General features: G+C 49.1%; 6 protein-coding genes across 6 annotated transcripts; 3 read left to right on the top strand and 3 right to left on the bottom strand.

Annotated features, from left to right (window-relative positions):
- Positions 1 to 1,266: 1,266 nt before the first annotated feature.
- On the bottom strand, positions 1,267 to 4,511 carry GUITHDRAFT_106662 (hypothetical protein; the record flags this gene model as incomplete). Its single annotated transcript, XM_005834597.1, has 22 exons — positions 1,267 to 1,438; positions 1,485 to 1,586; positions 1,629 to 1,702; positions 1,755 to 1,787; positions 1,844 to 1,907; positions 2,111 to 2,148; positions 2,195 to 2,221; positions 2,270 to 2,326; positions 2,378 to 2,467; positions 2,512 to 2,620; positions 2,674 to 2,753; positions 2,879 to 2,926; positions 2,972 to 3,006; positions 3,054 to 3,103; positions 3,150 to 3,208; positions 3,255 to 3,371; positions 3,428 to 3,572; positions 3,628 to 3,665; positions 3,715 to 3,756; positions 3,799 to 3,842; positions 3,892 to 4,183; positions 4,239 to 4,511. 22 exons carry the CDS (start codon positions 4,509 to 4,511, stop codon positions 1,267 to 1,269), a joined length of 1,989 nt encoding a protein of 662 aa, XP_005834654.1.
- A 324-nt stretch (positions 4,512 to 4,835) lies between these two features.
- On the top strand, positions 4,836 to 5,871 carry GUITHDRAFT_106661 (hypothetical protein; the record flags this gene model as incomplete). The annotated part of the gene is made up of 2 exons (XM_005834596.1): positions 4,836 to 4,865; positions 5,086 to 5,871. The coding sequence occupies 2 exons, from the start codon at positions 4,836 to 4,838 to the stop codon at positions 5,869 to 5,871; spliced, it is 816 nt and encodes a 271-aa protein (XP_005834653.1).
- Positions 5,872 to 5,966: 95 nt separating this feature from the next.
- On the bottom strand, positions 5,967 to 6,318 carry GUITHDRAFT_106660 (hypothetical protein; the record flags this gene model as incomplete). Its single annotated transcript, XM_005834595.1, has 2 exons — positions 5,967 to 6,212; positions 6,262 to 6,318. The coding sequence occupies 2 exons, from the start codon at positions 6,316 to 6,318 to the stop codon at positions 5,967 to 5,969; spliced, it is 303 nt and encodes a 100-aa protein (XP_005834652.1).
- Positions 6,319 to 7,301: 983 nt separating this feature from the next.
- Positions 7,302 to 7,765, bottom strand: GUITHDRAFT_106659 (hypothetical protein; the record flags this gene model as incomplete). The annotated part of the gene is made up of 3 exons (XM_005834594.1): positions 7,302 to 7,306; positions 7,362 to 7,603; positions 7,728 to 7,765. 3 exons carry the CDS (start codon positions 7,763 to 7,765, stop codon positions 7,302 to 7,304), a joined length of 285 nt encoding a protein of 94 aa, XP_005834651.1.
- Positions 7,766 to 8,134: 369 nt separating this feature from the next.
- GUITHDRAFT_106658 (hypothetical protein) lies at positions 8,135 to 8,993 on the top strand (the record flags this gene model as incomplete). Its single annotated transcript, XM_005834593.1, has 6 exons — positions 8,135 to 8,197; positions 8,247 to 8,381; positions 8,439 to 8,579; positions 8,654 to 8,689; positions 8,751 to 8,825; positions 8,877 to 8,993. 6 exons carry the CDS (start codon positions 8,135 to 8,137, stop codon positions 8,991 to 8,993), a joined length of 567 nt encoding a protein of 188 aa, XP_005834650.1.
- Positions 8,994 to 9,808: 815 nt separating this feature from the next.
- GUITHDRAFT_106657 (hypothetical protein) lies at positions 9,809 to 13,531 on the top strand (the record flags this gene model as incomplete). The annotated part of the gene is made up of 13 exons (XM_005834592.1): positions 9,809 to 10,567; positions 10,618 to 10,713; positions 10,848 to 10,967; positions 11,024 to 11,148; positions 11,379 to 11,757; positions 12,135 to 12,203; positions 12,394 to 12,447; positions 12,518 to 12,580; positions 12,625 to 12,660; positions 13,001 to 13,048; positions 13,187 to 13,243; positions 13,287 to 13,321; positions 13,477 to 13,531. The coding sequence occupies 13 exons, from the start codon at positions 9,809 to 9,811 to the stop codon at positions 13,529 to 13,531; spliced, it is 1,896 nt and encodes a 631-aa protein (XP_005834649.1).
- Between the last annotated feature and the right edge of the window lie 717 nt (positions 13,532 to 14,248).

Genomic DNA, 14,248 nt, shown 5'->3' with positions numbered 1-14,248 from the left:
GGAGGACGGCGAGGAGGAATGTGAAAGGAAGGAGAGGACAGGAAGAGAGAGCAGGTGAAGAGATCAGGAGGAGCTGAAGGGAAGGAAGAGGAGGCAGGACGTACCCCCATCTCGTCCATGATCGATAGAACTTGCCGGCAGTAGGAGAAGCATCCAGACGTCCGACCCTGAGGAGCGAGACAAGGCGAATGAGGGGCGGAAGGAGGAGGAGGAGCTCAGAGGGAGAGTGGGAGAAAGTGTGGGGAGAGGGAGAGGCAGCAGGTGGGGAGCTGAGTGTAAGGGAGAGGACGGGAAGGACGAGGGAGGAGGAGGAACCGTGAGCTTGGCATGAGCTTGAAAGGTCTGGAGGAGAGCGTTGAAGGAGAAGTCATCCGGGTTGATGTCGAGCGAGGCCTGCGGGAAGGATGAGTTCTGCTGGACAAGCGGGTGGGGACAGACGTTGAACATGAGCTGAGCGATCCTGTCATGGTCGTCAGCGATCCTCCGGCAAGGAAAGAAAGTCGGGGAAGGACAGTGAGGGAGGCAGTCGAAGCTCTGTACAAGGAAGCGAGGTCGGGAGGAGGGAATGTAGGAAAGGAGGGAGGCAAGGGAGGCAAGGAGAGGATGGAGGAGGTGTGGAGGGGATGGGAAGGGAGGAGGTGGGGAGGGCGGAAGGGGAGGAAGGAGGAAAAGGAGAAGTGAGAAACTTTCCTGGAAGCAGCAGGGAAGGCGTGAGGGTTTCCAGCAGCAGCAGACTTGGAGCAAGCGTTGAGGATGGAATTGATGGAGATGAGATCAGGTGCTGTGGGGGTGCAAGTCAGTGGAGGAAGACAAAGAGGAGTTGACAGGTGAAAGAAAAAGAAACACGAGAAGGAAAGAAAAAGTCTCACTGAGAATGAGGAAATGATTGAAGAGGAATGCAGAAAGAGAGAAAGAGATCTATGGGGAGAGAGGAGAGGAGAGGAGAGGAGAGGAGAGGAGATGAGATGAGATGAGAGGAGAGGAGAGGAGAGGAGAGGAGAGGAGAGGAGAGGAGAGGAGAGGAGAGGAGAGGAGAGGAGAGGAGAGGAGAGGAGAGGAGAGGAGAGGAGAGGAGAGGAGAGGAGAGGAGAGGAGAGGAGAGGAGAGGAGAGGAGAGGAGAGGAGAGGAGAGGAGAGGAGAGGAGAGGGGAGGAGAGGAGAGGAGAGGGGAGGGGAGGGGATGGTCAAGTCACCAATAGCCTGTCGATCCATTTCATGGAGGACCACGAGGATGTTCGAGATCCCTTTGTGACCCATTGCGATGTCCTACAGCTCAACATCAGCTGGCAGGCAGCTGGGAAGAGACGGCGCGACTTTGACGCAAACTTTGATGGCGGTGTTGAAGGTCACGATGTCCAGCTGGACTCCCCGCGCTCGCTCCCCCCTCATCAGCTTGATCGCCAGCGGGAAGCCGAAGTCGATGCCGCTGCCGACGCTCCTGCGCAGCTTGTCATGATGGTCGTCGGGCACGTCAGGCTCGTCACTGGGCGATGCAGTCGAGGAGGGAGTTGAGGGGCTCCACAGCGCTTGAGTTCTGCTCGCTCGCATATCGAAGAAACGCAGCCCTCCCCCTCGTCAGCGACATCCTTCAACAAGTCATGGCACCGCGTCAGGACGCTCCCTCTCACCTCAGACCCCGACCTGCCGTCTCGCTGCAAACTTGCAGGTAGGACGTCAGCGTTGAGTTGCAGACTGGTTGTTTCTTCCACAGCTGTCAGGTGACTCCCACAAAACCTCCCTATCTATCGATTCACCTCCCACAACTTCTCGAAGATGTACGAGGACAACTGAGAAAGGACACAAAATCAGTTGCTCGCTCCTCCTCCTCCTGCTCCTCCTCTACCTTGAGACAGACTAATGCGTCCGCTCTTTGAGAGCAGCATATCGAGCACAAGTCTGCATATTGCCTGCCATCATTGGAGTCAGTCTTCGTAGATCTCCTTCCTCCCCCTCCTCCTCACCCCCCCCCCGGGCACAAACCTCTGCCCTACTCCGCTCCCTCTCTCCTCCTGACCCTCATGATAATTTTGTGTTCTGAAACATTGCCTTCTTTTTACTCGCCATTCTCAACCTTTCTTCCATCATGGCAGAATAAAAGAGCGCGAGTCACCTGGCAAAGACATCGTTGACAGCGATGTCATATCGATCCTTTCATTGCATCATTCTCTCTTATCGTCGAAAAGAGTTCCATTACCATCATCGTCAACACCCAATCAGCTTCCTGACAACCAAATTCACATCAGAATCCCGGCAGATACAAACAGCTCACCTTCATCGCTTTATCTCCACTCCCCAAGATCGCATATCGTCTCAGCAGACCAATGATCTTCAATGCATCCTCGTCAGGTAATCACTTCGCATTTTCCTCCAATCGAACCATCGTGACTGTGTAGATGTCAGGCGCTATTCCCTTGGCCTGCATTGCGAACAGCAGGTCCTTGACTTCTAAGATCGACATCTTGACAGCCTGGCAAGCAAGTCACTTCCTGTCTTCACTCCCAACTCCCCAACCTCTTCGCTCTCTGTCTGCGTCTGCCCTCTCACTACGTTGTTGACCAGTACGTTGCAGAGGACCAGATCGAACGGGAGCTTTGACTGATCCGCGTGGTCAAGCAGGAAACTGCCGCCCGCACATGGTCATAAACCCTCTACGAGGAGGATGGGGAGGAGCACCAGCCGAGCTCGACGATCCCTTGACCCGGCACATGCCGACCGGCAGCGTCCAGCAGTTGGGTAAGAGGAATCATGTCCGGCTGAGAGTGAGTTAGGAGGAGGAGGAGGAAGAAGACGAGGAGGAGGAGAGGAGGAGGAGGAGGAGGGGAGGGGGGGGGGGCGGGGGGGGGCCGGGCTGCGGATGAGGGGCACTGGAATGGCTGACCATCAGGTTCTCTTCGATGATCATCTTCCGGATCCGATTCATCGCTCGCTGCTCACAATCTTTAGAGGAGGAGGAAGAAGCAGCTGCTGTCACCTCTATCAGCCCCGCGATCGCCGACACGTCCGACTCTGTGCCTGAGCATCATCGCGACTTCTGCAAGAGGGGAAGACTTGACCGTCGTTCTGCCTCAGCAGCCGCCGCGTGAGTTTCACCAGCATGTTCACACTGACAGCCGAGTCAATCCCTCCCTTACATGTTCACGTGTCGTCACCAGAGATCACTCCTCGTCACCTCTGACCGTTCGAACTCCTCCATCGCTCCCAAGGCGATCTGCATGCGCGTTATCCTCTCCTCACCATCTCATGGGCCCAGAAACCTCTAGAGCCTCGCTCGCACGATAATCACAGGCAAGAAAGGCCTCGCACATCGATTCTTCACTCTTGGTGTCGACATGCACGTTGCGACGGAGCATGTTCCGCAGGAGATCGTTTCCCTGACGGAGCAGGGGGACCGTCAGTCTCCAAGACTTGTATCCATCTGTCTTTCTACCTCTTTGAGTGCTTCGATCTTGTTGATCTTCTGAGACAATTCTTGGGTCGTGCGCACTGAGACGACTTGGTCGGTGTCTCTAGGTAAGGAGGCAACTTTGAAGATCAGTTGCAGGACTTGATTGCTTTCACTTGCAAATGTTTGTCTATGGACTTGCAGTCAGTGTGATGGCAGAAGGTAGAATCATTTCATGCAAACACCCATCCAACTCTTCGAGCTCCTCCCTCACGATCCTCGTCTGCGTCTTCAGCCTCAGCTACCAGTACTTGTAGTTTTCAGCACCATACCATGGCGAAGCAGCTGGAAGTCTCTTGATTGGCGACCAACATCTGCTCACCATCACGACATGGAAGATGCAGGAAGTTATAGACCGCATCCAACATGGTCAAGAGGAGCATGATGCCTTCCTTGGTCTCTGTTGCAAGGTGATCAGGTCACACACACAAAAGAGCAGCTGCGACGACCAAGTTTCTGCAGCCTCTTCAGTTTCGACATGAACTCGGAAACGTAAAGGGACGAGGAGGACACGTCATGTCGCAAGATTCTCTCTCTTGTCTGAGAGATCAGTCTCACCATCACCTCGCGCTCTTCAAGGTTGTTGTGCAGCACAACAGTAACGGTGAGATCTGCTAGCGTTGAGATCGCCTTTGAAAGGTCTTTTCGCGGCAAGCTCTCAACAGGAATAGAACTGAAGATCCTGTCATATCCATAGAGGATAGACTTGAAGGTCTCTTGATTTCTCCAACGTGATTGCAGCTGCAAGAAAAGTCATGCCCCGTTGGGTTTTCGAGATTAGCGTCTAGTCGCTCACAAATGGATCACTGGCGATCTCGTTCCAGAGAGTGAGGTTCAGCGAAGAGGACAGGGCGCGCTGGAGGGCCAAGTTCACAACTGTAACACTAGCATCTTCCTCGGGAAGAACCGATTCTTCTAAGATCGACTCGGTCACATGGCTGGCTTTCAGGAAATCCCCCAGCTCTGCTCTAAGAATCCCTTGATTGATCAGCTGCGAAACAGTCGCATTATCCTTTTTCTCATTCCTGAGATTGCGTTTGCCATGGCTCGGTTGATCAGCTAAGCTCATCCACACAGGACGGGAGGGACACCTTCCTGCGGTTCTCCACGAAGGCCTCGTTGCCCTGATCGATAATCCACTTGGCATGGCGGGGGAAGGGGAGACGAAGGCGGCGGTAGAGTGAAGGACAGATGTACAAGAGAGAAGGGAGAGGAGGAGAGGGAGCAGAAGCATCGGACTCTTGAACTCTCTGCCGGCATCAGCAGACATTCCTTCCTACTGCCCTGCCATGATGTACAACCTGAAATTCCATTTTACAGTTCTTTTTTTCTTGAAAAAAGAATGCTGCCGGTCGCTTTCCTCTTTTTTTAAGTCCAATCTCCCTAGGGAAAGATGGCCAGGAAACCATGGCGCGCGCTCATGGTCAGAAACTGAGATAGCATGTATAGCGGCCATACTGCACAACCAAGTGTCACCTGTTCCGCCGAGCTCCACCCCATCAACGGACGTTTGCATTCGCGTACCTGAAAAGAATACAATTCCTTCAACAACTCAGGAGCTTGGATTCATTCAGCACTTCACATGGAGCTCACAGGATCCTCCACGTCATACTAGACGTAGACTTCCTGATGAGCCTTTGCAGAAAGAAGGTAGCAAGAGCTCGGTCTCTTCCTGGCTACATAGCGCTCTCATTGCCGGGATCCCGACTAAGCGATCAGCAGCAACAGACAAGAATCAGCCATTAGGAACAACACGCAGCACTTCGATCTCGACGATGCTGAGGCTTGGATCAGCAACAAGTCAAGATGACTGGATCACTCCAGTCACAAGTCTCGATCAGATCTACCTGCATGCGACTATCATACAAAACGTGTTCCGAAGGAAAGTGTACGAGATCGCTCGAAGATCCAATGGGCTTTTGAAGCGAAAGCCCGGCAATGACCGAAGTCTTCGAAAGCTAAGACGGTCGGCCTCCGTGAGTGGGACTGTCGAGTGCGAGCTCGAAGCTGGCAACGTCCTGCAGTACGCAGAGGTGGAGTGGAGCAAGCAGAAGTCAACGTCCCGAGGCGTCGAGAAGGTCGTGCGGTGCTACGACGGAGACTCGTCGCGTCTAGTCGACGTCTGTCGAGAAAGCATCGTCTACGAGCACATACAAGACATCATAGTCGCGGTAAGGTGCATCAAGCTCGACCAGGATATCTCCGTCAAGCGGATCAAGAACCGTCTCGATCCCGACCTAGACCCATGGAGCACGGCAGGCTATCGGGACGTCGCCATCCACCTGTGCCTCGTATGCCAGGAGGCCTACAACCTCGGTCTTGAGGGGCATGTCTGTGAGCTTCTTCTCATCCCCAAGGACATGCATGACATCAAGATCGGATCTAGACATCGTAAGTATGTCACCTGGAGGAACCTGCGTGGTCAATAACGATAAACCTGTTCATGTTCATTGAAATATTCATGAAGAGGTTTATTGTCACTTTCACTTATCTTTTCAAATAGTTCGATTTGATTAAATACCATTCACTGCTTTTCTTTTAGCCGAGCCTTGCTTCTCAGCGTGTTCATCTTAGCCTTGTCCAACCTGAGCTTGCGGAAGCTCTCGTAGTACTGATAGACCTGACCGTCCCAAGAATTGACCTTCTGCTCTTCAAGTGGCTGGAAGGGCAAGAAGCTTGCGTAACGGAACGCCTGTCGTGCATTTTCACACATTGTCTTGGACACTCGACTTCGAGAGGATCTTGATCGTTGCCGAAACACTGTATTGATCTGCATGGGGATTAGGCATTCAAAAATCAAACTTTTCTTCACAGCTTACCTCTTGAATGAAGGCTTCCATGTTTTGCACCTCCATTTTTGTAAATGGTAGGTACATTCTTGTTGATTTTGCTTTTTGTGCTGTAACCTTCCAGACTTTTACGGCTCCTGTCTCCTCCAATTTCATGATTGATTCGATCAGCAGCCGCACCCTAGAGCCATGATGAGATTTTTTAGGATTGATACGTTTTGGTATAGCTGTACTCGAAGCTGATTTTCTCCTTCCTGCTGGTTTAGAATATTCTTCCTTGTCAGAATCAATTGTTTTAGAGTCGGATGGTGATTGTGAAGATAAGAGATCGCATGAATTTTCCACATCGTCTAGACTTTCACAAAATTGCTCTTCGACACCGTCTGAGTCAACTTCTTTGTTCTGACCTTCCGAATTCATTTCTTCTTGCCCCCTGCATTGATCCAATTCTCGAGTTTGACCAGGTGCATGGGACTTGTCACATAAATTATATTCTGAGACAAAGCCAGGGTCCGTGAGCAAACACAACGGTCTTGTTCTCGAACATTTGCCAGATCGCAGGGAGATTGACCTTGAAAAGCACGAAGTACCGTCGTCACAGTCACTCACAGATTTTTCAATGCTCAGATGGTCTTTACTTAGATTGCTATCGATTGTTTTCATTGCAGCCTGTCCACCTTGGGTACTTGATTCCTCTGTTACGTTCTTTAGAGTTGCATCCCTAGCTTGTCGTTCAGTCAGACCATCACAAATCTCTGATATATACCCTTGTTCAAGATGATCTATAAATTGTTCATGTTCAGGGTACATTCTTTTCAGCTCATCTTTGAATTTTTTTAACTTCTGCTTCAATGAAGCAGCTTTGAGTTCATGCTCTTCGATTTCTTTCTGCACTTCCTGTAATGCCCTCAGTTGAAGATCTTTATAAGCTTCCAATAAATTCATAGATCCATGGCAGGGTTGGTGGTTGACATCGACTTCCATGTCTTCTTCGATATAGATAGCTGACCCAACTTTCATTTCGACTTCATGATCCTCCCCTTCCGAGAGCATGTTTACAGAGTATTCCATCAGTCTAGATGCAGACTCAGGGTTTTTTCCCTTCCGCCCTGTCCAAAACGTAGAACAACCTTGATCTTCCTGGCAGTCTTGATGGTAATCGACTTCGACCTCGACCTCGACCTCGACCTCGACCTCGACCTCGACCTCGACCTCGACCTCGACCTCGACCTCGACCTCGTCCTCGTCCTCGTCCTCGTCCTTGTCCTCAATCTCGTCCTCGTCCTCAACCTTTACCCCGTCCTCGTCCTCGTCCTCGTCCTTATCCTCGACCCCCTCGTCGTCCTCGTCCCCGTACGGCTGGTCTACCCCCCTGCTGTTCTACTCTCTGACACCACCCCATCTCACTACCAGATGTTGTCCCTACACGCTAGGACCTTCAAATTGAATTTTGAAAATCCCACAAACTTTAGTACTGAGTTTCAACTTATTTGTACCAAGATTGTACCACAGGAACCCAAACATCATTACCCATTGCAACCTTTTGGTACAAAGTGTAGAGTGAAGTCCCTACAAATCTTTCTTTTTTAGAAATTCATAATTTTTGTGGTACATTCCATCGATATTTTCTTGGTACTAATTCAAGATCTAATTGAAAATCATATACAAATAATTTTCTCTCACAGTACAAAAATCAAACATCCCTGCAACTCTGGTACAAAACAATTCTTCCGAAGTCTGACTACCCATGTTTATGTGGGAAAATAGGGGTGGGTACCAGGTTTGTGGCTCAACAAACATTTCCCGCCTTCCCGCCTTCCCGCCCTCCCCCTTGCGGCCCCTCCCTCCCTACTTAAGCTGCTCGAGCCCTGCCTCCTGCCACCCTCGAGCCCTGCCCACTGCCATGGCCACGCAGACGAATCAGACTGACATCGCTCCTCAAATCTCTGACAATGAGGTGGAGAAGGTGAACTGCACTCTCTGTAATGCCGGCTTATGATAGATTCTTTCTCCAGCAAGTGAATGAAGGAGAGGTCGCTCCCGAAGTCAAGGAAGACAATACCCCCGAGCTCAAAGGAGATGATAAGCCTCAAGCCGATCAACCCGACAACTCTAACGCGCCGGATGCCAAGAATGATACGTCTAATGAGGTCTTGTTCTCTTTTTGTTAGAGAGATTTTATTTGGGAGTCCTCACAACCTTTCCAGCTCAATAACAACGATAAAACCGAAGAAGTTAATGACAAGATGAATGATGAAGAAAAGAAGGATACGGAGAAGTCGGAGGAAGTATGTGTTGAGAAATCAGTTGACAACAATCAGTCACCAACTCAAGAGAAGACCTCTGAGGTACATCTATCTCCATCATTGATGATCTGTCAAATTGGTTAAATCTTGATGTTCAACTGAATACATTCCTTCAGAATTCAACGATTGAGGACTCCAACGCAACCGAAAAGGTAAAAAATGATTCAAGTGAGATTTACCGCAAAAGAGAATTCTGATCCCCTCCCCCCTCAGGTTGAGGCGATCTCGGAGATCCAAGAACAAGGTGCTGAAGAGGATAAGGAAAAGGAAGAAGGCTTCAAAGCAGAAGTATATCTTCTTAATCAGAAAACTTCTTGAAACTCAACTTTTTCTTAACAGGAAATGCAGAAGTCAGGACAAGCCACTCCAAACAAGAACAACTCTCCGAAAAAGAGAAAATGCGAGGAGGTCGACAATTCGTCTGACCAGCCGCCAGCAAAGGTGGAGAAGTGCTGAAAAGTCAGCACGCTTTCAAAGATCGCAAACGGAGACCTCCTTGAAGCGATAGTCTTGAAATTTGACTAGACTTTATTATAAACTTTGAGTTGACATTACTCTTGTTTAGATTCTTTCATTCGACACACCTGCTCCTCCGTCTAAGTTTGCTCCTTTTTCTCCTTGTCTGGATTCTCCGTTATCTTTCACTGTGCTTCATTGTTTGTTCCATCAGACTTGACCATCTCTTGACTCTAATACTCTGAAATTCTACATGTCTTTGCTTTTCAAATTCATGTCTCAATTCCTACCCTGATGTCTCGCTCTTTGTCTTGCTCCCCTCCTGTTCTCCTCACCTCTGCTCTTCTTCCTCTTCTCCTGCACTCTCCTCTCCCCGGCATGTTTTGCCACAGAGTTCAGGTAATCTCTCAACAAGAGCTCACGCAATCACTGGATAAAAGTGATGTTTTTGTCTGTCTTGACTTTTTTTTCCGGGGGTCCATAGATGCTGGGGTAGGGGTGGTAGAGGAGACCATCGGACAGTCATGTAATAATAAGTACCACTTTCCCTGTGGGTGGCTGGGAGGCTGGGGGATCCAGCATGAAAGGGTGGGTAGTGCAGAGACCGTTTGAAGTAAAAGGAGGATCTCATGCGTGAGACAAGAGGAAGAACTTGAGGAAAGGAGGAGAGGGAGAGGAAGAGAAAGAAAAAGGGTACAGAAATCGAGAGCGCGGAACAGTGACAAAACAAGCAATCAAGCAGGAGATAACAATCCCTCGTCGACGAGAGCAATCGAAGGACAAGCAAATAAAAGTTCAAGTTGTGAAAAAGGTACATGTCTTCCCGGAGGCTGACGCCAACCTCCACAAGGGTTCGCCAGAAGAAATCATCAGATAGAGGGGATCAGGCGCACACACCAAAGCTCTTGTCTCAGCTGCATTCTGGGGAATTCAACACGTCAAAGTCTTCTTTGAAGGATTCACCTAGTCACGGGACGAGAAGAATGTCCATGTCGAGCAATGCAGGGAAGGAACTGGACTCACCTGGAAACTCAGGAGGGAGGAAGACTGCTTCATCGTCAAGGGTGGAAGAAGTTCTTCGAGAAAGATTGTCTGACTGCCTTGACCGCATAACACACCTGACAGAGGAGAACGATGCTTTGCACGCTCAGCTGCAAGAGAGTGAACAGCTTCACAAGCATGTCTCGAAGCTTCATTTTGATGCACGAGAAGAAGTGAACGAGCTGCTGCAAAAGATTGCTGCAAAAGCAGAGGCCGACTCACAGAATTGTCAAGCTCTTGCTGCCTCGTTGGCCGCTGCAAACAGTGCGAAAGAGAGAGCGGAAAGTGAGAGAGATGAAGCGCTGGAGAAGCTGACCGAGAGTGAAGAGATGACAAAAGAAACGATCGAGGAGTTGAAAGAGCTGAACGTCAAGCTCATCAATCAGATTGAGTCCGAAAGGAACATGAACCAGCAAAATGTGGAGTCGATTGAATCTCAGCTTGCTCGCATGCACGAACAATTGATACAATCTCAGAAGGAGTGTCTGCTGATGCAAGAAACAAAGAAAGTGCTGGAGCAGACGGCTCTGCAGGTATCAAGTTGCAATTTTTGAGATAGCACTGACAGCTTTCCTTGCTGAAGGTTAAAGAAGAGCTTAAGTTGGCGAAGGGAAGGGAACAAGAGCTTTCAGAGAGATCAGACTCGAGGATTTCAGAATCAAATCGAGAGCTGCAGTTGGTGATTGATTCATCTCATTTTGACATTCAAGCTTTGGTACTAAGAATGAGTCCTTAAGGCACGGAATGAGCTCGAGAGCACAAAACTGAAGGTGCAACTTTGCATAACGTTGCTCGTTGACTGACTGCCCGCAGGCGCAAGAAAGCAAGTTGAAAGAAGAAATCTACCAGCAAGAATGTCAGCGGCTGAAAAATGAGATCGACCAACTGCACAACAAGATCAGCTCTCGTGATAGTGTCGACCAATCTCTACAGGTGAAGGGACAGCAATGTGAGGCACTGAAAGTTTCATACTGACATGTTGACATCAGCTGGAGCTGAGGTCAAAGGAAAAACATTGCTTCGAGTTGCAGTCAGAAGTATCACTTCTTACTCACAAGTACGATGTTTTGGACCTTTTTGGGACCTTTTTTGTCATGTCTGCATGTTTTGCCATGTGATTTCCGAAAGCTTAAAAAGAGCAAGGAAAGAAGATGGAAAAGACGATTTTGAGGAAATTATGATACTGCAAGAGGGAAATGAGGGTGTTGAACATGTTCTGATACGAATCAAACTGATAATAATGTAACGTGGGAAATTGATGAGAGTAATTCTGTGAATGTTTTTGCTGATGCTGAAGTTGAGACAGCTACCTCTGATGAGGTTAACCTGACAAAATCTTTACAGGTTGGATCATGCAAGGGAGCGTCTGGTGAAACTTGAAGAGTATGAGAGGAGCTATATCTCAATCAGCGGAGCCTTTGAGTCGCAGAAGGTACTCTCTGTTGCTGTTGCTTTTGCTGTTGCTTTTGCTGTTGCTGTTGCTTTTGCTGTTGCTGTTGCTGTTGCTGTTGCTGTTGCTTTTGCTGTTGCTGTTGCTGTTGCTTTTGCTGTTGCTGTTGCTGTTGCTGTTGCTGTTGCTTTTGCTGTTGCTGTTGCTTTTGCTGTTGCTGTTGCTGTTGCTGTTGCTGTTGTATTTGATCTTGATTTTGTTCAAATTCTTGATCGGTCGTTGCAGGATGAAATCTCGACGCTAAGGGACGCCCTTGAGGAGGCTTACCAAAAGGTCCGCAACTTCAAGTGTTCTCCTTCCCCTTCATCAATCCTTGCTTGTTACTAAGACTTCTTTGAACTTACTTTCCTTTCCCTTCACATTCTATGATCGCCTGCTGTCATCTGTGATCGCCTGCTTTCATCTCAACCGATCTTACTCTTGCCCTCTACTCCTCCCATGTAGCAATTTCGTTCTCCTCACCATCGTTTGCAGATGGAAGAAATGACACAGACGGCGTCTTCTCTTTCTGCAGATTTGAACGAGGTCGGAAATATCAAGCTCCTTAATCATGTTCTTTCTTTTCATCCTATACAACTCGTATTTAAAGCTCCCTCATCCTCGCTCTTCCTCAGAGTCTTCGGCTCATCTATTAATTCTTCATTGCTCAGACAAAAGGAAGCGTGCGGGAGAAGGAAGAGACTATCAAGAGGCAGCAGGAAGAGATTGTTCTGCTCAAGGTTCGTCTCATTGCCTATCCCCATCTCCATGTAACATGTCACAATCTTCAGACTTGGGAACAGAAATTGTCTGCGTCGGATTCTAACGAGCAGGCGAGTAGTCGACAATGCTTGTTTCTAGATCTCACTGAAGGGATCTTGTCTGACTCTGACAATCATTGATGGTATCGTAATATTTATGTCCTTTCAGTCTGAGAAACAGCGACTCAACGAGTACCTTGTTCGTCTGCAAAATAACAACCAGGTTCTGCAGATTCTACCCTTTGTTGACTCAGCTTGGTCTTGTTGTTTCCTTGTCCAACTTGTTTCTGCAGAAGTTGATTGCTCGATGTCAAGAACTGGAAGATTTCTGCAGAGAGCTCGAAGAGACAAATGAAGTAGAACATAAATGCGAGCTTTTATCTCTTACGCGATAAGCCAGAAAATGCAGAAGGAAGCGAATGAGAAGGAAAAAGAGGTAATCCTTTAGCTCCCTCTGGCATTCACTTCTTCTTCCTCTCCACTCCTTCTATCATCTTCTATTGGATCCAGCATCTGCATGGTCATATTTCTTTCTTTCACAGAAGCAATCCTTCCCACTTTCTCTCCTCAATTCTCATCTGAAATGTCTTCGTAGTCCTCCAAGACTATCCAAGAGCTACGTTCTGAGAAACAACAGGCTGATGTTCGTTTTGAGGAGGTCATTTTATCTCCCTTACTCGATCCCTTACCTCCTTTAACCTACCTGCTGTCTACTCTATCATAGTGTTCTGCTCCTGCCCACGTTCCTCTCTCCATTTTTCTGATAAGTTTGACAGCTGCAAAAGAGTTTGAGGGCCGTCGAAGAAAACTATGAGCAGCTCAAGGTGAGGACTAGCTAAGTGCCGATATGTTGCTTCGCCCCCCCCCCTCTTCCTCCTCCTCCTTCGTATGGTCATGCTCTCTTTCCTTTTCATCTCCATTTCACATCTCTCAGCTCTTCCTCACCTTCTTCATTGCATCAGCGGACCCATTCAGTGGCTAGACAGAAGCTCGATGAGGCAACAACGCAGGCAGCAGAGGTAGCGTCCTCTCCTTTCTTTCGATCGACTCAGATCTCAACAGGCTGGAGGTCTCCGAAAGGAAGTAGAGAAATTGAGGTGAGGGAGGAGGATGAGGGAAGATCTGTTGAACAAGAATGAAGAAGAGAAAGAGAGGGGGGCGGGGGAGAAGGAGCAGTGGACGGAAAAGAAGGAGGGCACTAGATCATTGAGGGATTACTTGTCAAATTGCAACTCGTTTGAGTGAGAAGCAGGAACGCACTCATCCAAGCTCTTGAGTTCACCGAGAGCGCAAGGAGCGATGTGTGAGTTGAGCGGCACATGCGCGAATGCCTTGCTCTCTTGTTCTCCTGCTCTTCGTTGCGATTCGCTGACCTGAAGTGAAGGGAGAAGAGAGCATCCAACGATAACAAGATTCTGGGTAAGGATCAGTATTGAGGAGGAGAAGGAGGAGAAGGAGGAGAAGCAGAAAGACGAAGAGGAATGGAGAAGGGAAGAAAAAGGAGAAAGTTGGAGGAAGAGAGCTTTTCTCATTGCTTGTCAGGCCTGATCTCCTATCTGCTCAACAACAGCGGGGATGTGATGGGGGAGGAGAAGATGGTCCAGAGTTCGAGCAGCCTGCCTGAACGAGAGCTGCTGCAGACCAGAGACGCGTACCCATCCACACCAGGCAAGTTGACGAAGAGGAGGGGAAGGAGGAGGGGAAGGAGGAGGGGAAGGAGGAGGGGAAGGAGGAGGGGAAGGAGGAGGGGAGAGAGGGGGAAAGGGACTGGTGATGGTCATGTCGGTCGATGAGCGGCTGCTTGTGGTGGTGGGGGATTTGAAGATTCAGTTGAGGGGATGGGGAGGGAGGCTGTTGAAATTTTGGGTTTCAGGAATTTTTTCAGCTGCTAAGAGTAGGAGAAGTCAGACTTCACCCTCCGATAAGTTCCTCAAGACCCGCGAGGTGAAAAACGTTTTGAAACTTCTTGTCTTCCTTGTTTTCCTCCTCCTCCTCCTCCTCCTCCTCCTCCTGGCGAACTGGTT

This window comes from Guillardia theta, assembly GCF_000315625.1.
Source record: "Guillardia theta CCMP2712 unplaced genomic scaffold GUITHscaffold_25, whole genome shotgun sequence".
NCBI classification, from domain to species: Eukaryota; class Cryptophyceae; order Pyrenomonadales; family Geminigeraceae; genus Guillardia; species Guillardia theta.
The sequence above is the reverse complement of the archived record's forward strand: the minus strand, read 5'-3'. Positions and strand labels throughout refer to the sequence as shown.